The following is a 26,330-nucleotide window of genomic DNA, read 5'->3' on the forward strand; positions in this document are numbered from 1 at the left end:
TTGTCTAGTATGTATTCCAAGCTAACATAAATGCTCTCTTGCCTAACCGCCAGTGCAATGCCATAGGAGCAGTCTATTATTTCTACACATGTACTTTGTGATGGGTATTCCAACTTTTTTACAAAGTCCAAGAACGTCAAAGTACATAAACATACATTCAGAAGAGACAGGTTACCCAACTGTCCCATTATTTAATGACAGTAACTTCTATTAACCTGCCTCACAATAGAACGCCAATTACGAGTTAGAAAAACAGTGATTGATTCATGTTTATGTATTAAAACAAGCATGTACAATGTTAGAAATGTAATGTGTAGGGTTTTGTAATTTGTATTATTTTATGATTTTAGCTGAATATGTTGCATTTTTATGGTGGTATTGTTTTACCAGTAAATCCTTCTTGTCCATACATGCTTTCTGAATGGCATAAAACTAATTCAAAATGTAAACGGAAAGAGGCAGTTCTAAAAAAAGGCTGCAAGTAGTTCAATATGGAAGTAAAGAGGTGACGGCTACCGTACGGTCAGAATCAGGAGTAATGACGGTAATCCAAAAAAAAAAAAAAAAGAAAATGTAATAATGTCCTGCCTTTTCAGGAACCTTTATGTTCTAACGCGATTGCGTGCCATGACTTAATACCCTCACATATTTTTCATACGCAAATTAAAACATTACCAACAAGTAGCAAGGAAAATCATCAGGTATCATTTGTTTTTTACCTGGCTGTATTGTAAACCTTAACATGGTCTTTGGCTTGCACATGCTGGATTCTCGAGAACAGGTAATAAAAGCAGTGTAGACTGGAGGGTGGACGCCATCCACTCACTTTTTTTGGAAGGGTGGACGTGGCCCACCCACTAGTTTTCAGTGAAACGCCATTTTTCACACTTTATTGTTATTTATCTTGAATATATCGTACTGTATTTCTCCCCAATACTTTGTTCCCGATGCAACTTTTGCTTTTGCTTGTGTCTGCGTGTACACTCTAGCTAAACAGCAACTCGAGTTATAATGACACTGACCCTGTTCACACTACTAGGCTGGCCCAGGGCCGCTGCTTACTTAGGTCTGCAGCCCCGTTAACATTTGTGGTTTAAGGTGCCTTTAACGCGTTCACATATGTGACGGAAAAGCAGGCCTAAAATGTGGCAAATTGTGCGTGTGTGGTTTTTTTTTGTTTAATGGAACGATAGTCTGCAGCTCATATGTGAAAGAAACAACCTGAACTTCAATCTGCTGGATTTTTTTTTTTTATTTAATATTTTTATAATTGAAGTTGTATGATGTAGAAATAGTTGCCACTCAATATTGATCCACTGCTGTCTTGGCTAGCAGAGCATTCACCTTTCACGCATGTAGGAGTGTCAACTGAGCTACATAACCAAATTAGTCATGTGATACGAAAATGCAGTAAATTATATTAATTGTCAGTTTTTGGCAAAAAAATAAAAATCAAATAGTAGCATGCCTATATATATGTAAAGGCCAGCCCTGGTCCTGGATTGCAGGCCCTGGGTCATGTCGAAACAGTGGCCTAAATCTAGGCCGCCCCTGGGCTGCCTTTTCTTTTTTGGAGCGTTCACATATGAGAAAAGGCCTGGGCCACCTTAAATCGCAAGTGTGAATGGGGTTATTGACGTGACAACTGGCTTTTAGAGGGCAATTTCATTTAATTATTTTTAAAGAATGTGTTGATTCAGTTAGACGTTTTAAAAAAAAAAAAAACTAAATGAAAATTAGTATATGACCTTTTGTTTTTTTTTTCCCTTCCAAAACTGACAAACTAAACACTACCCAAACAGACTCGATGAAAAAATGACATTTGCTCCTGAACAGGCACTGCCTCTCATCGATCCTGCCTTCCTAGCAATATCTCTCGATTTGCTGAAAATAATTGTGAAAGCATATATACAAAGCGAAAGTTGTTTAATATCATATCAGTGTTTACTAAGATACCACACACCTGTTTTTACTAGACTATAATATAAAGCCTTTCGTTCTTTATTTTATTACATACCTTTTGTCGTGTTGTTTTTTATTTGTGATCTGCTGTTTTGTCTGATTTTTATCCGTTCTGTTCTTTTTTCTTTTTTTTTCTCTTAATATGATGGCTATGTGCTTCATTGTTTGTTGTATAGGTATAGTTAGCAATATATTTCGGTAAGTTCCAGGTTTTTTTTTTTTTTTGGTGCTTTGATAGTAAGTTATTTTTCGATTTTTTGGTTTTATTTGTATTTATTTATTTATTTATTTATTTATTTATTTGTATTTATAATTTTACAATGTTTCCAACCGTCCTGCTCTGATCCTCTTTAAACATGCTAATCATGTTTTATTTTGTGTTTTTTTTTAAATATTTTGTTATTAGATAATAGAATATTGAAGATTTTGGAGAAGATTCTATCTGGCTTAGCATGCAGCAATAATATTTATTCGATTGGAAGTATACTATTAGTGTGTAGGCTATATTGTGGTCATTTTGAGGACTTGCCTTATTTGAAAGAACTGGGTTCCTTTGCTATTGTATTGTGCCTGACTGTGCATGTCAAAGAATAACAGTGTGCCATTTTGAAAGATGTCCTGCAGTGTGTTGATGCCATACTTTTTCTATTTTGTGGACAAGATATATTTTGTTCTCCAGTTTTAAATAACCATGGTCAAATCCTAACATTTTTAAACATACCAGACATTTAGTTTATGCAGTGTTTTTTATTTTATTTTAAATGTTTAAACATTTTTTTGTGGGACCAGTTAGGATGTGAATAGATTATTTTCCAAATGGTTTCATGTGGGTACATCCGGCATTAACATTTTTGAAAATACAGTATTACAGCTAAATAATATTTCTCAAGAACAGGCAAGGATAGCCCTCCTAGTTTAGAGAGCGAGACTCCTTTTCTTTATTCTGGGCTGGGAACCTTCCACAGAAAATCCATCCAACAGTAACTGTGTGTTATACTATTCATTATTATTATACAGATTATTCCTTAGTTCTAATCTTCACATTGTATAGTTATTTAAATGCAAATAAAGATTTTCCCATCCAACTACAGTATGATTTTTCATGGACCCTGGCTCCCCAAATAATATCTGTAGATCAGTGTCTTCCTCTTTTTAGGTGTACAATTGAAAACCCTTGTGCATAGGAAAACGTGCACCATTGCTCCACATTGGGTAACTCTTCAGTCCACTCGCTATTTTTTGTCAGAGTCAAACACTGGTTAAAAGCAAAACAGCAGACCTACTCGTTCTTGAAAATTGACAGGTATTTATTATGTTTCTGTACCGTCCAAAACAATTGCAATGTTGTCGCGGGATGAGAACTGACCGGGTAGTGATATAATTTAAGTTTGGCGATTACCACGGGAACGTTCGTGTGGAAATTACAACCGCAGCAGCCTCGATGGATCGTATTCGTCTTTGGATCTCATTGTTTGTTTATTTATTAAAAACACTATAAATCTAATGTGTACGTCACACTGATGTCGCAAAACGGTATCTAAGCAACAGAATGTACTTTTTATAGCAACTGCAGTACAACAAGAGGGATAAATTAACGGTACCGGTAGTGTTGGCTGAGTTTTTATTCTGATTTTCAAAAGTCGAAACGCGTTCAATCTCAGTTCCTACTCGCCAGACAGATTTGTGCAGGCTGCTGGTACGATTAGGGTCAGTTAGAATTAGGCTTGATACAGTGAATTGGGGGTCGATCTGTGTTTGGTGTAGCTACATTCTATTTTGGGCCATGGATTTTAATTTTTTTATTTTTTTTTGCAGTTGGTAGAGGTTTTGTATTGTAAATCTGCTTTAGCGATTTGTTTAGTGTGCCGAATGTGCTGTGGGCTGTGTGAACGTTTTTATATGTTTATTCACATGGCTGTTTGCTTTTAGATTTAGACAATCAGTCGCGTTTTTCTAATAGATTATATTGGTCAAAGTTTTTCTATTTGTATTTGGGACAAAAAAAATAATAAATCACATCTGTGTGATTGGTTCAGCGACAGATCACAATCGGGTCCCAGGATTGTGCGTGCAACATGTGTCGGTTTAGTTAGCACTATCCTTTTACTCTTTAAAAGACCCAATGTCGTCTTTTACGAGGATTATATAAAATGAGATTAGTAAAGTCGTTCATAGCTACAGCGCTTGTAGTCCTTGTTTTGGTTAAGAGTGTCAACCCTGCACCAAGTGTACCTGTCAGCACCACGTGCCCCGAGTCGTGTCAGTGCTCGTCTACACTGCTGGCTTGCAACGGGACCGGGATGAAATACAAAACAGTCCCCTCTGTCAAAATTAAGGATCACTTCTTTTCTGTGTTGTAAGTTTCTATGCCATTTCTTTGTGTGTGTGTAATTTATATATATATATATATATATATATATATATATATATATATATATATATATATATATATATATATATATATATATATATATATATATATATGTTTAACATGCTTTGGAGGTATATTGGAGGTATTTATAGGCGTTTGATGCCATGGTAACCACACATTTATTTATCTTTGAATTGAATTTCTTTGTGAGGTCATTCTCTCTCTCTCTCTCTCTCTCTCTCTCTCTCTCTCTCTCTCTCTCTCTCTCTCTCTCTCTCTCTCTCTCTCTCTCTCTCTCTCTCTCTCTCTCTCTCTCTCTCTCTCTCTCTCTCTCTCTCTCTCTCTCTCTCTCTCTCTCTCTCTCTCTCTCTCTCTCTCTCTCTCTCCACATAGGCAATGTATTATATTTATATATACACAATGTATTATCAATGCGCTGAATTTCTAATCCCTGTTAGTTATCTTAATGATGCTTTAATAAGAGACTGTTTTACAACGAGGATGGCTTCTTTTCCTTGTCTTACACATTATTAAAATCAATAAATAGATAATAGTTAACATTACTAAGGGTAATTTATTTGACAGAATGTATACCAGGAAATATATTTTTAAAAAGACAGTTGAACCTGCTGTTTTGATTATTGAACTATAGAAGGGATCCCATTTAAAGTTGTGCTTATCCTTCTGTATTTGTGTAGCAATGTGAGAAAATACTGCATATTCACAACTAATATTCATGACTACAGCTTGATTAACAATGTATTTTTGCAGAGATTTTAGAAATAACAATATCTCATCAATCGACACTGAAGACTGGAATTTGTACTCTGGGGGTACATCATTGTAAGTTCTCTCTGGGACTCCTAAATTGTGTGTAATTATTAATGTTGTCTATACGTAAGCTTAAGAGTTTTAAACTGATCTATGGCAACAGTGGTAGGTGAGATTAAGTTTGTGCTGTGATTCTTTTGTGTCACACTATTGATTTGATCAGCATTTTGAAAGCCTCTCAACTACTTTTTGCAAAAAACAAAAAAAAAAAAGGTTAAAATACTGGCATTGGCATTTTGTATGACTGATCAATCAATAGTTCAAATGACTCTGGTCTATAAAAGCTGTATCTCATTGTGAAGATCTGACAGACTTATAGTCGATAGTAGCTCCCTGGCATCAGTATGCAATATGATACAGATCACTGATGTGTCACTATTCGGGAGCTATGGCAGCTGTTACTTCATTTTCTTGTCCTACCCCTATGCATTTAAAAAATAATGTTTTTGACAGGGTAAAGTGTCAAGAATCCCTCTATAATAGATTTTTTTTTTGGAGATTTAACATTTTAGGCGTATCCGTTTTAAAAATTGATGTAGCACAAAATAAATATTTTGATTTTTACATTTTGTTTCAATTTTTTTTTAGAAATCTGGCAAACAACTCATTGGAAAACTTGCCTTGGAACGCATTTGTCGGATTACCTAATCTCAGGCATTTGTAAGTAAACATTGTTCCCTGTTTTCTAAAACAGTGTGCTGTAATATACTGTATAGTAAATCTGAATATATAAGGGTGCATGGCATGCAAAATTACCCACACACTGTATAATGGATTCGGATTGCCTGTTCAGCCAATCAGTGGTTTCAACAGCATAGAACAGCGACACGGAAGCATGTAGTATACCTACTGCCAATTCTGTAAGTTCTGACAACATAAGCTACAGTTTCCGCTATAATTAATGGGTGCGTTAAGTAAGTGAGCAGCTCAGTAAAATAACCCACTTAACAGCATGCTCAGTTCCGCTCACCCTGAGCGGCTCATCGATGATCTGAGTGAGAATTCTCACCTTTTATGGCTGCACTTCAGCTTCAGCTCATGGGCGGATGGCCTGACATTCTCCTGTAGAATTCTCTGATACAGAGCAGAATTCATGGTTCCTTCAATGATGGCAAGGCGTCCAGGTCCTGATGCAGCAAAGCATCCCAAAACCATGACATTACCACCACCATGCTTGACCGTTGGTATGAGGTTCTTACTGTGACATAACGGGAGCAATGTCGACCAAAAAGTTCCATAGAACATTGTCCATAGAACATTGTTCCAGAACTCTTGAGGATCATCCAGGTGCTTTTTGGCAAACTTCAGATGAGCATTCATGTTCTTCTTAGTGAGCAATGGTTTCCGCCTTGCTACTCTGCCATGAATCCCATTTTTGCCCAGTGTCTTTCTGATGGTGGAGTCATGAACACTGACCTTAGCTGAGGCGAGAGAGGCCTGTAGATCCCTGGATGTTGTTCTAGGGTTCTTTGTAACTTTCTGGACAATTTTATGCCTTGCTCTTGGAGAGATTTTGGCAGGACGGCCACTCCTGGGAAGATTCACCACTGTCCCAAACTTTCTCCATTTGGACAATATGGCTCTGACTGTGGTTCGGTGGAGCCCCAGCAATAACTTTTTCACACCTGAAGATTGCATGTTTGATTACCTTGCACACCAAACAAATGAAAGAAGCACCAAACTTTGGTGTCATTTTTTTCTCTCAGACTCCCTCTATATACTACTACAACCCACAAAAAAAATCTGACCAAATACAATGTGAAAAATGTGCAAAAATGCAGAAAATCAGACAGAGGGCAAATACTTTTTCACGGCACTGTATATACACACATATACACACACACAGTCGAAGACAAAATTATGTGTTCTCTTGAATGTGGGGTCAAATGGTATGATTGCAGAATCACAACATCACTGGAAGTGATTTGGTACCAGGAAGTAGCAGTAGTTTCTTTTGTTACGGAGATATAATAAAAAAACACATTATTACATAACATGCATAAAATGAAAAATAACATGCAAAAACTAATTTTATACTTTGACAAAAGTATTTGGGCACCCTTCTATTAGTATTTTGTGTGCCCACCCTTTGCTTCCTTTACAACTTGTAGTCCTTTTTCTGTATTACGAAACCAGATATTTTTGCCCATTCTTCAACACATACTGCAATCGACTTTGGTTTTCTTTTTGCAACAGCAGCCTTCAAGTCAATCCAAACATCTCGATGGGATTCAAGTCTGGGGACTGAAATGGCCAATCCATAACTAATCTTCCTTTTTTCAGAAATTCCTTTGTAGACTTCGCAGAATGCTTAGGGTCATTATAATGCTGCAATACAAACTTCCGTCCAATAAGCCTTCTAGCACTGGGTAACAAATGAGAGTGCAAAATGCCGTGACATTATCCTTCTACAATACAAAGGTCGCCAGTGCCTGAGGAATAAAAACAAGCCCATACCATCACACAACCTCCACCATGTTTAACACTGGGCATGATTTAAAAAAAACTCCAATCGCTTTCTTTTATGTATTGTTTTTAACGAAGGTTTGCATCATGGTTTTCGCCCATGGACATTCATCTTGTTAAGGTATCGTTGAATTGTTGGCTCGTGAATTTCTTTATCATCTTCTCTCAATTTTTTAGTCAAATCTTTTGCAGTAATCCGAGGATTATGCTGAGCTGCTCGAATGATTTTTCCTCTAGATTTTGCAGAAATCTTTCTTGGTCTTCCACACCTGGAGCTAGTTGCAGTAGTTCCTGTTCTCCTGTGTTTGTCAATAATAGCCCACACAGTGCTTTTCGGTAAACCAAGTCCTTCTGCTATTTTTCTGGTCGTTTCTTCCTTTTTTGTTTAGTTGTATCGCTGCCATTATGAGATTGTTGCTGTACTCTTTAGTTTTAACCGTTTTTGTTGCTTTTTTGAATCACAAATTTCCAATTTATTTTTCAGCACTTGATGATTATGTATTTATTTATTCTATAATTATCAGCAGGTGTTGGTTTTCAAACATGACAATTGTTGATAATTAGCAACAAATGGGTTTCATACGAAATATGTTGATTGAGTATGAAAATAGTTTTTGCATGTTATTTCTCATTTTATGTAGGTTATGTAATAATTTATTTTATTATAAAACGGAATCTCTATATCTTTCAATAGAACAATTAGACAAAGAGGAGATTTGATACCTTTTATTGGACTAACAAAACACAATTTTAACTAAAACCACTGCTTATTGATGAAATGCTTAGTCTTACAAAGGTAACTTTTTCAGTGGACTACAATTATTATTTGAGACAAACAATAAAAGAAGAATAAATAAGTGTAGTATAATAGAGATTAATGCCATTGTTGGGGCGTGTTCCTCTGTAATAAAGGAACTCCTTTGTTCAAATAATGCCAGATCTCAGGCTTTATTGACTTGTGAGATCCTTTACTATCTCGTAACACGCCACAGCAATTCCATTATCCTTTAACTAAAACAGTGGCAGTATTTAGATATGCCAATGTATAGATCGGTTTAATAGACTCCCTAAATAGCACTTTGGACCCAGGTTTCAATTTGAAGGTTGACCCACTTGGTCATTTATCAGGTCCTTCTTGACCTATAGACCTGCTATTTTACTAATTTCTTACTCATGCCTGAACACACTAGTCTATAAAGTATTGTCTCATATAAAATAATCCAGGCTTTGCTTAATCAAGTCTTCGTTAGCAGATGTTCTGGATTATAAAGAAATGCTATAAGAATGATTTGTTTCAGACATTATGCTCCACTGAGGAAGCATATTGTGTATTGAAGGCACCCTTACGGTAAGTCTGCATACTGTATGTCACACTGTAGAGTTTTTAGTATATAGAGAGATAGAGGGTCATCTATGACGTATTGTTTTTTATGTTAATGACTCTAATTCTGTTAGTGCAGCTGTGTTGGGGATGAATGTTACTGTTTTACTTGTTTTCGTTTTCCTGTTTTTGTTACAACAGGGACGTCTCCATGAACAAAATAGAAGAGATTAACAGTTCTGTATTCGAAACGACGCCTTCTCTGCATGAAATGTAATTTCTAATTATTATTTGTTTAATTGTCCAACTTATTGTGATTGCTAATGTAAAAATCTTACTCAGTTTTGTTTTTGTCTTTACTGTACTTGCACATAACACACAGATATCAATTAGGTACAGCATGTTAATCCAATGATGATGTCTCACCATTGTAACTAACAATAGATACCAAACAACAGTATTCGAGCAGCATCTTGCAGTGAACAGAATGAAATTACATCACAGTGCAGTGACATTACATCATTCCTTAATATCACGGTGGTGCCCAGGTCTCTAGCTGTTGCAGGGCATATCAAGTTACTAGCACGGAGCATATTTCACCTTACTATGTCAGTAGCATTCAGGTTTTGCTGATTCTACTTCAGTATCTATTTATCCATAAACATACATGGGATGAGGTAATGTAGGAACTGGTGTAGAACTAGAATTGGCCTGCCATGGGAAGAACCTTGGTGTTGTAATAGACAGAATGCTTGGTTAAATCAAATACAAGTCAAAGGTGGTTATGATGAGGTTGTATAATGCACAGGTGGCACTGCACTTGTTCAGTTCTGGTCCCCAGAACAGAAAAATGGCAGTGTGCCCTTGGATAGAGTCAGTTAGGAACAACCCGACTAATCACAGAAGTTACAGGAATAAGCTAAGAAGATAGGTTGAGATAATTAGTCACAAGGCATAGAGCTACAGGGGTGGGGCGACTTTTTTAAAATCTTAAAAGGATTTGAGAAAGTTAACCCTAAGCCAATACTTTAAGTGCAGCACATAAACTAGGACCAGAGGATACAGTTGTAAATTAATTGGAGACTTAAGAGACAATTCTTTTCACAGAGAGTGGTGAGGGTTTCGAACGGGTTACCTAGCCATGTTGTTGAAACTAAATCATTGGGATCCTTTAAACCCACCTTGACAAAGGCTGATGAAGCAGACTGTAGAACCCGACGAGCACTGATGTTCTGAATGGCCTCTATTCATATTCTTGTAATGAATTGCATATACACAATTCTGGTAATTTGTTGTTCCTATTATCCTCTAACCCTTATTTTAAGGTTGTGACTGGCGCTGAAGCTGCAAATATGGAAATCATTTGTCTGTATTGATGAAACTTTGCTTGCACATTTGTTGTGAGAGGTTGTCTCCTAAATAGGCCACTGAAACTAGGCCTTTCCACCCTCCTAAACTATTAATTTGCAACACTAGGAATATAACTAGGGCTTCTGATTTTTAGTTTTAACCAATAAAAACTGATAAAACCGATAAAAGAAATCTGTGTATATCCACTAAAAAATACCGGAAAAACACAGGAAATGGTTACTCAATTTACGCTGACTTCTCCTTTTCCTGTGGGGAAAAAAATAAAAATAAAATAAATACCTAAAAAAAAAAGAAGTATTCCAGTGCACTTGGGCCTGGTCCCTCCTTCCTGACTTGTATCTCACAATGATTTGTTCAGAATATTTTAAACCCACCCCAATTACTGAGCTATATTACAGTACTATAGGTTGTATTTACACACTCTTGGAATTTTAAACAGAATTGTAAATTGTGTCAAAATGTAAAAAAATGTCTAAACACATAAAAACCCCAGAAGAATATGCCTGTGACCATAAGGATTTCGTTCTGGTAGACAGCAAAAGAAAGAAGGTGCTGTCGAGTTACTATACATATCGTGACACAAAAAATGTAAGTAACCGAAAACAATAATTTCATACAGTATATAAAAAACAAAAGCCCTGAAAAAAAATACTTATAACTCAAAGCTAAAAATAAGCACCGAAAAATGAAATGAATAAAAACCAAAAAACAGAAGCCTTAAATACAACACAGCATTTCAATAAGCAAGCTCTATGCCTCCTAACTACCCCCTAGTGTACAACTACAGTATGGCCAATCATTTTGCATCATCTAGAATTAACTGATTTTGCTTCATAAAGTTGAATGAAACCTGCCGAATAATATTATGTTAACTTATTGAATTGTAGTTTTCCATATACTTAACAAAAAATTGATACTGTACTACTATTATGGCTTCCAGTAGACTTTTGCGATATTGTAGTTTCTTTGATTACAGGATGTTAAATAAAAGATCTAAATTATGGTCATATTGTAAATTATGGTTGTTTTTTTGGCCATAGCTGTATTTGCTTGTGGTAGCGTACAGCAGCCGGAGAACACGTGAAGCACTGTGCAGTATGGGGGCTGTGGTTTTCATTGCAAAGTACATGGAATATGAAGACTATAGTTACACACAGCCTCAGGCGAAATAAGACTGGGCTGGCAATATGATTACAACACATTACAGTAAAAAAACAGTTCAGTCTTACTTTATAATTCATGGATTTTTAAAACAATTATTAGTAATAAAGAAAACAGATGTTTGATTGCGAAGATTTACTTCATACCAGTAATTCAGGTAAAACGTTTCATTAAGATCAATCACTAGATCAAGTGCTTTCTGGAAAATACTGTAGGTTACCCTCTTTGCAGATACAGCTCATTATTAAGTTTCCCCTTTTAATACCATATTTTTATGTCTCAAACACAGAAATCTTTCTTACAACAATATTTCTGTCTTACCCGAGAATCTGTTTGAGAGGTGGCATGGATTTTTGTTTCTCAAATGTTTGTGAGTATAATTAAATAGTAGTAGTAGTAATAATAATAATAATGCAACATTATATCGGTTATGTTAGCCCTTTGTATTAGTACTGTGATTCTTGAAATGTATTTTTGTTTACGACTAAGTCGCCCTGGATAAGGGCGTCTGCTGAGAAATAAATAATAATAATAATAATAATAATAATAATAATAATAATAATAATAATAATAATAATAATAATAATAATTACATTTTGGTAGTTTATTGTATATATATATTTGTGGTAGTTCCGTCAAATTCATTGTTAAGATTGAAGTGTAAAAATAAATAAATACAATTCAATTACTTCATGAAAAGGACAGTTACCTCTTTTGTCTTTTTTGTTTAGGAACTTCAGTTACAATCCAATGTCAAAAGTAAAATTTACTGTATTTAAAAAATTACCTGCTCTGGAAACACTGTAAGTTATCCTAACATTATTATGAAGTTCTTGTTTATTGAATCTGAAGTTGATGATGATAAAAAGAACAACCACAAACGACAAACTCTTAAACAGCGTAGTATTTTACAAAGCATTTAACCGAATGTGCTGTTTTTTTATTTTTATGAGGATCACAAAATGTAGATTTACAGCCTTCATTTGATATCATATTTCTTAATTTACTGGTCCAGTATTTGTTTTGTATATGTCTTGTGTAATTTAGAAATACTAAAATAAACTGTAGATTAAATAACTAAAGTCCTTTTCAAAGTGAACTTTGACTTCCTGCTGTGCAGTAATTCCCTGGGTCACACTTTGGACCTACACTGTAACGTGCAGGTTGTCCTACCATTGAACAAGGTCATCGCAGGGATGCGTTGACTATTTGAGAGTTGTTTATGAACCTCATGGAACTATATTAACGTTCAGACGTCGACCATGACTTCTATTTGAATCCAGATGAAATGCCAACAGTATTTTTCATTTACATGTCGTTTTTTTTTTTTTTTTTTTTAGTGATTTGAGTGGAACAAGATTTCTAGATATGAATGTTCAATCATTTGTCGCAACACAGCCATACATGACAGACTTGTAAGTAGAAAACAGTTTGAGAACTACAAATCATAAAATCTTCTGTAAGGAGGCTGTAAAACTTCTGTAAGGACTGTGTGGTCCAGTGGTTAAAGAAACGGGCTTGCAACCAGGAGGTCCCCGGTTCAAATCCCACCTCAGCCACTGACTCATTGTGTGATCCTGAGCAAGTCACTTAACCTCCTTGTGCTCCGTCTTTCGAGTGAGACGTAGTTGTAAGTGACTCTGCTGATGCATAGTTCACACACCCTAGTCTCTGTAAGTCGCCTTGGATAAAGGCGTCTGCTAAATAAACAAATAATAATAATAATAATAATAATAATATTAATACTGCATTAATAAATGAACCTGTTATAAAAAAATAACATTGGGAGTTTAAAGCCCTATTCATTTATATCACATATTTTATTTGATCACCACTAGTAGAATGTAAATTGATCTAAACAGATCTTAAATCATCACTACAGCCCCCTTTCAGACCATTTTTTAACAAAAGGAGGGATAATCAATGCTTTCAAATATTCTTTCTTACCTCTTATAAGCAACAGCGTTATCACATTAACATTGTGCAGAATAGCTTGTCTTTCATTTTACTTCAATTCAGATTTTTCTCAAGCACCACACTGTAGCAAAAGACAGTCCTGATAACATTTAACTTCCTGTCGTGAAGGTCAGTTTCCATGATCTGGCCAAAGAGTCTCTCTCATGTACATCCCGTGAGTGAAGAGCAGTTCATTTTAGATTTTATTTATTATTGCACAGTTTGAGCGGCCAGCTACACTTTGCACCCAAACTGCACAAGATAACATTTCTTCTGCAATAAGAGACAACCCTACACAACAACATGTTACAATGAAAATACTAATCCTCAATTAAAGTAAACAAAACAGTGATAATGTTGCTAATGTTAATATGGACGAACATTTTAAAGCTGTGCTTAGCACTCCTTAAATAGGATAGTTGATAAATAAATGATTCATGTACTGTTATACAGCAGTGGCTGCTGGTGTTTATATTGCTACAGATGCAATCTGTTTTTTTTGTTGTAGTTTTGTTTTTTGTTTTCCAGATTTTTGCCTGTTCATATTGTGTGCTGTACATGTAACAGTACCAACTCCACTACAACAATCCACAAAGCAGTTAAGCGCATGTGTGATCAGGTTTGCAGAGATACACATATCTCATGTGGTGAGTTGTAGTTTATATCTGTATATATTACAAATACAGGTGCACTCACTCCACTTACAACCCACTCCATTGGACTGTGCTTGCCAGTATGTTGTAAAAGACATATTTTATAAATAATTGTTTAAAAAGTTAATAAACAGCCTAAAACAGTGATCAAAAGTGTGTTACTGCAATAAGAAATGATTGCCCAATGTCAGTTACTTATAATATAACTGCAGTTAGAAGCACATTCTTATTTCACCACTAGAGTGCACAGTTTGCTATTTTATTTATTTATTTATTATTTTCCTAATTTGTTGACCCCAATTTTACAATACGTTGAAAAAAATCTGCCTGTGGACCGTGAAATTATTACATTTTTCATGCTGTATACTTTATAGCAGAGTTAGTTTTAACCAAAATAACTTCCTATTGAAGCATGCTTTGGCACCTCCTGAATACATTGTAACAGAATTACATTGAAACAGCGTCTGTTATAAGTAGAGTTAATCTATATTAAAGGAAACCGCTGTTTTTGTATTATAGAAATAAAGCATTTATGTAACTATTTGTAATCTCAATGGGTCCAAGTGCAATGGAAAATGAGTGGTAATCAAGGCTTTAAAATCGGTTTCTTAACCTGTGATTTAATAATAGAAGCACAAATTCAAGAAATGCTGCTTCCTTGTATCACTTCCTATGCTGCAGGCCAGCCTCACTCCTGTGGTCAACCAGAGTGAGGTTAGAACCATAGGAGTGAGGGAGTGAGTCCAGACCATAGTGTGACACAGTACAAAAGTGATAAGGTACGAGAGTAGTTTAACTATAATTTGAAAAATGTGCTTATTACTATTCAAAGCGGTTGCAACTAACCAAATAACATCATAAATCGTACCTGTCTTGCACTATATAGGTCTCCAATGTGCTATTCTGAAAGAAACAAATGTTATAGCAAAGGTGTATTTTCATTTCGAAACAGGGACTGCATTAGGTAAAAGAAAAGGTCAGTTTACTTGCCATGGCTTCATTTAATCTCCGCAGTGTCTTCTGGGAGAAAGCATTTCACTGGCTGCTGGCAATGTCAGTCATAAGGGGAAGCAGCTGATTAGTTACTGACAGGAAGAAGGGTGGGGAAGGTTTTTTTTTTTTGCAGTGGGGGTTATATTAACGCAGATGGTATAAAGTATTGATTTGAGAGGGAGAAATGGTCATGCCCCCAACCTTTTTAGAAATACACACAAGTGACAAAGAACATTTTAGGACAGCTGATTATACCCAATGTATTTGCCATAACAAATATTTGAATCTTTTTTTTTTTTTTCAAGGAGCGTTGGACAATACGACACTGTATGGGTATGACGGGACGACACCGGATAAATACACAAATTTGAGTTCATCTTTCAGTAGAACAAAGAAGCTTAATTGGGCTGATGAACTCGACATGCAGAAGCTCAATCTTCTACGCGCTTTGATTGCAAAACAAATTCAAGAGCGGGAAAATATATCAGAGGAACAAGCATCAGGCAACATGCTTAGTACGGCTTCTCGGGAAAACAAAGTCCAAAAACAAACACAGGAAACTACGACGACACAGGCTGCAACGACACAGGCTGCAACAACTCAGATGACTGCAGAGTCTAAAAAGATAATGGTACCTGCGTTAAAACAGGAAATAGACCTGGGAAAAACACCCGATGTTGGATCTAAAATTACTGTTGTATTGGTGAATGGTAGTGAAGGAGAGAACTTTAAGTCAAACAAATTATTCCCAGGTGCTTCTCATAAAAGAAGACTGCAAAGGAAGGTTAATGATGAAATAAAAACAGCGTTTGTATTTATTAATAATACAAAGGGGGAGTTCATGCCTCTTGCAGAAATGTTTCCCGATGAGAATTCGCAACAGGGCAGTAATGCATCCAAAGACATGACTGTCAAACCGAATGTCTCAATTTTGTTGTTGGATACGAGACAAAATACAACAAGTCAACTGGTATATAGTAGAGATAGGTCAGGTTCTCCAGACTGGTCAAATCTGAAAACAAATATGTCATCTGTTAAGGTAGACACAGACCATGCTCTACCCTTAATAGAGGGAGCTTCAGATAGTTTACCACCAGTGAAAAATCGGGCCATGGACATTATTGCACCTGTGATTGAAAAGCCATCCAGAACAAAACTTCAGTTCAACCCATATGAGTCGGACCTTCCTAAGGCTGATATTAATACAATCGCAGTATATCCTAGTGACACCAATGATGGCATCAACACGATGGATAACAACATTACACCTAACAAGAGCTATTCCCACTCTCTGACGAATTACACTAGTAGTTCATCCGAACAAACTTCTACCGCTGCCATTACTGCTACAACAGAACATTCTCTTACAACTGTTGACGAGTTATCCGTTTTTATATCGAGAGTCAATACTTCTCATAGGAATGAATCATTTGTTGCTGACCTGTTAAAACTCATTGATGAAATACAAATTATCGTGCTGAACAAAACTGTCTTGGTATCTATTTTGAAGCTCATTGAAGAAGATTGCCTGCACCCTAATCAAGATGTTGCTTGTGAGGAAGGAGTTTCAAACATCAATATGCTTATAGAACAGGTGATAGACAACAAAGATATGGAGGCTGAGATGAATCCATCTCAATATAAACATACAAGACTACTGGAGGTAAATATGACAATTAAAAACATGGAATGGGTAGTGCCAAGCTTGTTCTGTTTTTGTATATTTGTAGATGTTGATTTTTGAGACGCACACAAAATACTGTAATATATCACTTGTCTGTATAGGTATTCTTCATGTAAACATCATTAAAACCTGTTAATTGTGTATCAGGTTATAGAGACTCGCTACTAAAAGAGTATGCAGCTTTTTTGCATTTTTCCTACTAATTTCTGGTGATTGCAATTCGGTTCTGTTTGTCCCATCTGAGTTCTCATTTTTCTCGAAATATGTATTTCGCTGCGTGACAGGTTTAGGTGTCCCCTGTTAAACTGTTGTTGATGTATTGTTGCTGTTTCACACGGATATGGTCAAAATCCCTATCCCTGGCTCTCCCTATTCCAGCCATGCAAGGTAGTGGAAACTGGAACCTTGATTTGTTGGCCAATTAATAAAAATAAAAAAACTATTTATTTTAATAAACTATCATATGTTTGTAAAAAGCTACAGAAACCCAGTGAAGGGCGAGAGGAGGAACAGCACTGACACAAGGGCTTTTGTAAATGTGTGCAGAGGACTCCTGATTTCACATCCTGTCACACAAAATAAGAATATATTGAAGTACTTATGCACACTTTAATTAGTTAAACACCAGAAATAACAGTAATAAACAAAATGCTGATGACCTTCAGGCTTTTTAAGGGAAGATGCAGCTTCCCCTGGTACAGATGCACACACATCTGAAAGTTGAATATTGTCAAAGATTGTCGGATACGATTTCCATTTAACTTGTTTACTATAGGGTTGTTTACTTTGATCATTCTGCCTGTTTAACTCAAGTGGAAAAACCAGTTTCATAATTAACAATAAAGAGCGTAGGTTAGTGAATTATTTCAAGTATGTTGTGCACCCTTTGGAGCCCTAGTCACGATTTACAGTACAAAATGTATCTGTCTGGGACATCGTCTTCCAATTTGCAAAAGGCAAAAGTGTTGTTTCGTAGTAGTGTTTTGTTTACCTGGGAGAATGCTGTGGGCTACCTTAAAGTAACTTTTTTTTTTTTTTTTTTTGTCATTTCATGTTAAATTTGCTTCCGGCTTGGAGTTATGCAATATTTGGTACAGAACTAGAATGTACCAAATGTGTATCCAGCTTTAACTGTAACTATGTCATGAATGATTTATATTAAATTTGCTACAGTTTCGGTGTGGCGCCATGTGATATTTTATACAAATCTACAAATGTAGCAAATATGTATCCATCTATCCGTATATATAATAATAACAAAACATGTTTTATATCTTTCAGGCAAAAAAGATTTCTGATAGAAGCAATCTAATCTTGGCTATTGCTGTCACCACTGCTGTAGTGATCATCATTGCATTAGTTTGTATTATGGAGGTAGGCGTGACCTGTATTGAATGTAAAGACAAAATAACCTTTTTAATGCCTTTCTCTTGATTGAGAAAAGTGGTTTAGTGCACATTAGTCAATATCACAAAAAACTGCCTGGTTTGAAGGCAATATAGGGTTGGATATTTTATATGCCAAATACATTATGCCACTGTAAAATACTGGAACTTTTAGACAATTCAGATTTAGGAGATGAAACTGTGTTTGAAACACAAATGCACTATATTAAAGCTATACTTTTAAACAAAAATAAAAATTATTGCTAACTTTACATGGTAAGAAATGTGGTCTTGTTTACAATCCCAGATGTAGTCCTAATTCTGTTTTTTGTTCATTTCAGATCCTGTCTCAGAGATCTCAGAATCAAGATGGGAAAACCCCAGGAGGTGGCCGGTAAGCTTATCGAGTTCAGTGCCAAGCCAATTTATTTTGGCTGCTGGATTCTGCAGACATACACAGGAGTAAGACTATAAAAAACTGATGTATCCCTTCCAGATCACAGTGGCAAAAGGCTACAACTGTATCTATCAAAGTCACAGTTGTTATTTCTCCCATTTCAATTTAAAAAGGGTCTAATGTATCTGAAGCTTTTATTTAATTGTCTGCTGCTTTAGTAGGTCTGTAGACTTACCACATCACTGATGTGTTTGTTTCTTGTTACAACTTTAACAGTTTGATATGTAGAGCTGGAAGGGGTAAATGGAGGCTGTATGTATGTCACATTTAAGTTTTTACATATACTGTACCTATTGAAGTGTTTATTTAATTGTGATGAAACTTGGTCTGGACATACTTTAGTTATTGAGAAAAGCAGAATCTGACAATACATAAAAGTATCTGATTATGTCTATGTGTTCCATTTTTGAAAGTGTGTGCTGTGGAAAAAGGTCATTGCTACTTTTGTCATGTAACTGATGACTGTAATTTTGAATGTAGAGCCGAGAAGGGGATGAATGCCACTAACATGGTTGTTACTATTTTATAGGCCTCTGCAGAGAATCTCACAAATATTTGCGCGAAATTCTTCAGTTAATCAGGCAAGCATATTGTGTTCCAGATTTTGCATGTTTAATTTATATCTTTATTGATTTTTATATATATATATATATATATATATATATATATATATATATATATATATATATATACACATACAGTGGTTTGCAGAAGTATTCACCCCCCCTGCAAAGTTTTCACATTTTGTTGGCACCTGAGTGTACTCCACGACTCTTTCAAATTATTATTATTTATTTGTTCATTTAGCAGACGCCTTTATACAAGGCGACTTACAGAGACTAGGGTGTGTGAACTATGCATCAGCTGCAGAGTCACTTACAATTACGTCCCACCCGAAAGACGGAGCACAAGGAGGTTAAGTGACTTGCTCAGGGTCACACAATGAGTCAGTGGCTGAGGTGAGATTTGAACCGGGGACCTCCTGGTTACAAGCCCTTTTCTTTAACCACTGGACCACACAGCCTCCTATAGCCTCCTATATAAATTAGACTTTACATGTAGAATCTACACAAACTACTCCACATTGTTAGTTAAAACAATGCATGTAGACTATAAATAAGTAAGATTTACAGAGAAAAACAGATAAATCTCAGTTGCATAAGTATTCAACCCCTTTGCTACTGCAGCCCTAAATCAGCTTCTACCAAGTACTGACTTAAGGGGCTGAATACATATGCAACCAGTAAATTACATTTTGTACATTCTCTTTGCAAGTTTTGCTGACATTTAACCTCCTCCTCATATAGCAGTGTTCCGTTTAACCACTACAGCTTTGAATAAAAAAAGTTTGTTTGAAAAACTGTGCACTGTATTTGGAATTCAACAAAATGTGACATTACTGGTAAGGGGTGAATTACTTCTGCAAACCACTATGTGTGTGTGTGTGTGTGTGTGTATATATGTGTATATATATATATATATATATATATATATATATATATATATATATATATATATATATATATATATATATATATATATATATATATATATATATATATATATATATATATATATTTTAATATAAAAATATTTTATATCCCCAGAGTCTTTCTGATAGCCCCTTGGCAACAAAGCCACTTTGGATTCAAGATCTGTACAAACCACTAGATTCTGTTCGGAGAAAAAATATGGGTCAGGCTATGTATGACAGATTTTCTTCAGACGAGGAAGAAATATTCAACAAAGAATATGTTGGGTAAATCTTACTTGTCCTTAATTGGAAGGTCATGACTAAGCTGTGAAAGCAGTTCTCTGCGGTACAACAATACATGGAGAATCAGTGAAAAGTAACTGGATTATTGGAACACAACAATTTACCACTTGAATTGTTTATTCCACTTAAAACATTTCCTCCACAATGCCATTAACAACTGCAGTTGATATTCCATTAATTGTTCATGCTTTATTTGAATTGGACTATTGGAAATAATCTTACTGAATAGATGTTGTGTTCAATTGGCTACCGTAGATCCAGTGACTAGTTCCATTGACAAATCTAGTTTTCTAACTAATCCACAGTTCTCTTTCAAAATAAGTTTTCAGTTCAATTAATTTGGAAAATGTATCAATTAAAAGAAACGCTACAGAAATGTTTTAATTTGACAAAAAAGTGCAAATTAGGTACCAAAGAAAGTGGCTGTGGATTGTTTATCATATTGATGCTTTATCAAAAAATGCACCTTCTGTCTGTTTAATTTGTGAAGTAATTTATTTTTGCCCTCTGAAAGTTAATTGAATATCCCCTTTGCTTAAAGTACATCCCACTGTTTGCACTACCAATATATATGTATGTCTTTCTTTTTCTTAAACAATGTTATCTTAATTAGACAAAGCTGGACAGAAAGTGTATAGAAATATAAGTAGTGTATAGTGTACTGGAATATTATGAATACAATGATCTACCTGCTCTGTATTTTTCCTTTAGTTCACCCAAAGACTGGGAAAAGCAACCACTGAAGGGCAAGAAATATTAAATATTTTTCAACAATCAGCAACGATAAAAAAGCATTATTTCATTAAATATTGAAACTATTAAACTATTCAATAAATCAAACCCACAAAGTTGTTTGCTTCAAAATACTTTTTTTTCACATGATAAACTCTGGTGTACTTTCTAAGCTTCATGTGCATAATTTTGGTTTATAATTATTAACACCTGCCATAACACGGTCAGTAGGATTTTGGGACAGTACTAATGCAGTGCAGTGATTCTACAATGTGTTTGCATTGCAATGGATGGGGATGCAGTTTATATACAAGTCAGGGATACCATTTCCATAATAAATTAATAAGATATTAAAGACAGGCCAGTTTGGGTAGAAGTTGTTCATGTTTTTTTTGTTTTGTTTTGTCAAACCCTGCATATAGAAATAACCTAACTTAGTGTTGGAGCTGTGAGTCATGGCTAAATAATAATTTTTAAAAAAGTTAGGCATCATTAAATATAGAGTGTGTCTATTAAGTGAGAGGGAGGCAATAGTGATCACTAATACCACTTTCATACAGTTTACACTTTTACTCCAAAATCTCAAATTGGTACTTGTTTCCAAACTAGGAACTACTGAATTTAAGAAACCTGGTGCCTTCGTCGGTACCGAATATCTAAAATAAGCTTCCGTGGCTTTGTTTATACAGCTGGTTCACAATGATGGTAAACTCGCTCCGTGATCCTTTTGCATCAAGGTGACCAATTTGAGTCATCTCTCGCTACTCTATTAAAGTCAAGAGTGAAAACAATACCCTTGTACCACTGTGAGGGAAATGAGAAGAGAGCTGGGATGTGGAATCACAGTTCAGAATTAATCGTTGTATAATACTGTCATACTTTATAATAGGCACGGCAGCACCATCGTTTTGGTACACACGTGAAAACATCTGTCTGTTTGACTTACCCAATTTGTTGCAGAAATAGTTGTTGCCTCACTGTTTGCAAATACCGCAGACATTAATCAAATATCTTACCTATTGATGAGTGAAAGTGCCAGCAATTAGGATCATCATAAATAGTTGATGTGCGTTATTTTATAAGAGTGCTGTATTCAAACGATAAAAAGGCTTTACGTGTAAAAACCATTGTGTACGAAAACAGAAAACGAAAGTGAAATCTGAGAAGGAAACACAAACTCAGGAAGGCGTGCTTGCTTCAAAACTCCAGTGTACTTTCTGAGCTTCATGTGCATGTCTTAAATGTAATTCATTGTGCACAAAAGTGAAAACGAAAGTGAAATCTGAGAAGGAAATCTCCCGGTGTCGTGCTGAATTTTGCACTAGTTTGCGATATGCGAGTGTTGAAGTTTGTCCGTGTGATTACTTAAGCTATTCATGTATTCATCGATGTGGTTAAAATAACAGTGTTTAATGGGTGTCACAGTAATAGTTAAAAAATTTAAACAAAGTGTGTATTTATTGTAGATGATAACAACTCATTATTTTCTTTTATATTGTCATCTCAATATAAAAAGCCAGATCTTATAAAGAGATCAGCAAGTAATACTACAATTTAAACATAATCAGAATATTGTTGGTTTATTTTATTTTTAATAGCGCTAACACAGCCCGATATATTGGTGTATTCTGCTAGTATTATCTTGCCGAGCACACCGATGTCTTTGTACTTTGTAAAAAAAAAAAAAAAAAAAAAAAACGGCAGCAAATGCTTTACCGGTCCGCAGTACCACCATTTTACTTTCACCTCTGCATATTAAATATATTAATGAAACATTGTAACTCAAACACAGACACGTACACCAATGCCAATGAATTTGCTGTCTCTCGCAGAATTCTCAGTTTGCATGTTTTCAGTCATTTGCTCCCTACTGTCACTGTACATGTCATTAGAGCGCATACACGCTAGGTGGGCGGGGTTTCAGTGCGAGCTTTAGTTCAGCCTTGGAGATTCCTAAGGCCATCCGTGAGCTCCGGAAACCAAATCTAAATTACCACCGAATATAACGATAAGTTACATCCGGTGCTAATTTAGATAGGGGACATGCAAAGTGCATGTCCAGTATTTCCAATAACTCACCGTCATAGTTTATGTTAGAACGACAAAAGACCGTGACAACGACCATGGATAGACAAACCGTGTCTACTGAAGAAAGAAATAAGGTATTATTATTATTATTATTATTATTATTATTATTATTATTATACTAAAGGATTTCATAGTTTAGTCGCAAGTTCAAAGCGTTGTTCTGTTACTCTTATGTGAAAGGTCAGAGAAAAACCATTAGGACCTTGCTTGTACTCCCTAAGCAGGTCCTGAAAGATGCCATTCTAATTATATATGGAAATACACACGTTTTACTTATTAATTATTATTTATTTATTATTCGTCAGCCAATCGGCGCCCCCCTCAGGTCAGCGCCCTGTGCGGCCGCACTGCTCGCACCCCCGTTGGTACGGCCCTGTTCTATCTATCTGTTTAAATGAGGGAACACAATCACATGTACAAATGTGAAAATAATGTAGATTCCAAGAGCTTAAATCTGCATATTGTTTGAGCGCAATGTTAAGGTCTGTAGCAACTTATGAACACAACTAATGGTTCTGAAATGTATATATTTAAAGCAAGCACACATCAGTAGCCTATCCAATGTTTTCTTGCTTCATATTGTATTACATGTGGAGCAAAATGTAACTTTACAAAACACGCACTTTCTCAAAATAGGTAGCAGTTTTTGATGAGCGTCCTCGCGTTTAAGAAAAACAAAAGCTGGGCATGCGCAGTACGCATTATATTTGATATCATATGTTTTGTTATTAACATTGTCTGAATCCACACAAATTGTGTGTTTTTCTCGTTAATACAGGACGCTATTAGTTAAACACAAACGCAAATTTAAAAATGTATAAAAGTTTATTAATTTATTATACAAAAGCAACATGGTATAAAAATAAAACACATCTTCAAACATAAATAATTGAATAAATAGATACAATGAATATTTAAATAAATAGGCAATACTGGTAGGTTACATTTAAAAAATGCCGTAACAGCAGTTGAATTTAAATAATTTAACATTTTAACAAATACACATCGCTGCGTCAATAAGTACAATAACATTTTTTCAGTCATTTTAGTGTATTTCCGCTTTGTCCATGAGCAGCTGAACTTGGGTTAAACTGTTTACTGCTTCTTTTCTTACAATTTCCCAAGCACAAAAACTGTAGTCCTGAAAATGAACAAGGAAAACATATTCAACAAACAGTTAACAAAGCGAGCTTAATATGTAATATTAAATATGTATTTATCAACGAAAATACAGACGTAGAAAATTCAGAAGCTTAGAAACTTCGGATAATCCGTTTATACCTGCTATATAGCCCACTGTCAAAACAAATATTACACTTGAAGAAAACACGTTAGTCCCTGTTACACACATGGTTATACTGTTTTAAAGTATTACATGAAAGTATGCTGTGCCCGAGAATATAAAAATACATTCATCCTCACCTTGTCTTTTAAGATATTTTCCAGTTTCTCAAAATACGCCTTTAGCACCAGGTGGCTGCCTTGTGGCTCTCCATCTCCGACCTGCACCTGCACAGATTAGTAAGAAGTCTGATTTAATAATAATAGTACTTAAAAAATAGTACTTTAAAAAAGAAATCCATCATACAGTGTCTTAATTCCGTTTACAAAGATGTATTTGATGTACAACTCACTTATATAAACTTATATAAAGTTTACGAAGTCTACAGTAATTGTAATAAACGTGCTTGTTTAAAAAAGGGGGATTAGAAATATACGGCCACAGACAAACGCCGAAAGTCTCCCTCTGGCAAATCATTTGAATTCACTTCTAACTGCAGACTGTCTCAGCCGCATCTCGATTTACACACTTGATATTCTGTTTTCAGGTAATATACTGTACTTACACATTGTTTTACTCTTTGAATCTGGCGATGAAGGATGTTATGAAAGATATCCAGATTAGTCTTATTCCAAGTTGCAGGCTTCTGCCCACTCAGGAAAATGATGTTGACGTGATTGAGTGCTTCATAAACCGTCATCTTGATGTCTTCAATCTATAGACACAACATGAAACATAAAAAATGTGCAATAAATAAATACATATATAGCCTATATATAGATCTAATACATGACAACCATCAAAAAGTGTGTGTGTGTATATATATATATATATATATATATATATATATATATATATATGTGTTCTCTATTCGACAGTCGATATATGTCAGCCTTGTACACTAAGCCCTACATACCTTTGAGTCCCCTGTAATCTCATAGGCATCCAGCGGCACTGCAATCGCTACGTTCTCTTTTTTGCATTGCTCAGGAAAATTGCCTCCCTGTACACAAATAATCAAAAATAAATATCAGTTAAATAAACTTAAAGTAAACCATTAACTGTTCGACAAGTGACTGAATGACCAAGTTCTCGAACGGTCTGTTTATCTTATTTCCATCTTACCAGGTCGATCAGTTGTTGTTTGTGTATTTGAGTCAGGTGTCCGAGCATCTTGCACGTCGTTGGCATTGAGAAAGTCGGCGACCAGAGGCACAGCACGATGCAGCACACAACAAAGACGTTTTCAAAAGCCATTCTGTGATCAGCTCTGGTATGACTAACCTGAAATACAAGAAAAATATACAATTAAATATGTGAAACAGTGCATAAATTACAATACACAATTCAAAATCTCACCAACATGTTACATTAGAATATCTTAAAAGGCACTTACTTCAGTAGGATGTTCAGATGTGTTTCGAAGAATGTTATGCTTCTTAAATTCATGCTGCTGCTGTATTTAAAGGACGAAATCAAAAACGAATAGTATTAAAAAAAATTACAGAGAATGATGAAGTTTCGGTTTCGTGTCACTGTCTAAGACGAAGCTGTTGCACGTTTAAACTGCTGTAGTTATCGCAACTTTCCATTAATACGCTTGAGGGAGTATATCGTCCACATAAAGGCAATAAATGTGCTGTTGTGCAAAAAATGAGAGTGTATCAAAGGAATGAGAGTATATCAAAAAGAAACCACAGCAATGGCAAATTGCTTCTATAAAGTTAGGCTCTATTGTGTAAGTTAAGATATTTACTACGTGCACCAGGGGTACAGTGCTGCGTTGTCGTCAGCGAGCGCCGACACCTCACTTCTCTGGCAGGGAGAGCACCGCTTCCGT

At 35.4% G+C, this 26,330-nt stretch overlaps 2 protein-coding genes across 2 annotated transcripts; one reads left to right on the forward strand and one right to left on the reverse strand.

Annotated features, from left to right (window-relative positions):
* Positions 1 to 4,781: 4,781 nt before the first annotated feature.
* Positions 4,782 to 19,933, forward strand: LOC117434481 (leucine-rich repeat-containing protein 37A3-like). The gene is made up of 12 exons (XM_059002758.1): positions 4,782 to 5,176; positions 5,753 to 5,824; positions 9,153 to 9,224; positions 11,773 to 11,853; positions 12,215 to 12,286; positions 12,824 to 12,898; positions 13,968 to 14,086; positions 15,391 to 16,748; positions 18,051 to 18,143; positions 18,496 to 18,548; positions 19,141 to 19,192; positions 19,919 to 19,933. The coding sequence occupies exons 1-12, from the start codon at positions 5,091 to 5,093 to the stop codon at positions 19,931 to 19,933; spliced, it is 2,148 nt and encodes a 715-aa protein (XP_058858741.1). The 5' UTR covers positions 4,782 to 5,090.
* A 4,320-nt stretch (positions 19,934 to 24,253) lies between these two features.
* On the reverse strand, positions 24,254 to 25,747 carry LOC131701992 (interferon a3-like). Its single transcript, XM_059003249.1, has 5 exons — positions 25,616 to 25,747; positions 25,407 to 25,493; positions 25,056 to 25,205; positions 24,631 to 24,717; positions 24,254 to 24,349 (listed from the first exon to the last, which is right to left on the reverse strand). The coding sequence occupies exons 1-5, from the start codon at positions 25,745 to 25,747 to the stop codon at positions 24,254 to 24,256; spliced, it is 552 nt and encodes a 183-aa protein (XP_058859232.1).
* Positions 25,748 to 26,330: the final 583 nt, after the last annotated feature.

The sequence above is a fragment of the Acipenser ruthenus genome, chromosome 28 (assembly GCF_902713425.1).
Source record: "Acipenser ruthenus chromosome 28, fAciRut3.2 maternal haplotype, whole genome shotgun sequence".
Taxonomy (NCBI): Eukaryota; Metazoa; Chordata; class Actinopteri; order Acipenseriformes; family Acipenseridae; genus Acipenser; species Acipenser ruthenus.

Coding starts and splice junctions, on each gene's coding strand:
- LOC117434481 (XM_059002758.1), top strand. CDS start 5,091: ATGTATTTTTGCAGAGATTTTAGAAATAACAATATCTCATCAATCGAC. Junction 5,177..5,752: donor TACTCTGGGGGTACATCATT/GTAAGTTCTCTC, acceptor ATTTTTTTTTAG/AAATCTGGCAAACAACTCAT. Junction 12,899..13,967: donor CAGCCATACATGACAGACTT/GTAAGTAGAAAA, acceptor TTTGTTTTCCAG/ATTTTTGCCTGTTCATATTG.
- LOC131701992 (XM_059003249.1), bottom strand. CDS start 25,747: ATGGCTTTTGAAAACGTCTTTGTTGTGTGCTGCATCGTGCTGTGCCTC. Junction 25,206..25,406: donor AGATTACAGGGGACTCAAAG/GTATGTAGGGCT, acceptor TTGTGTCTATAG/ATTGAAGACATCAAGATGAC. Junction 24,350..24,630: donor AAAATATCTTAAAAGACAAG/GTGAGGATGAAT, acceptor GTTCATTTTCAG/GACTACAGTTTTTGTGCTTG.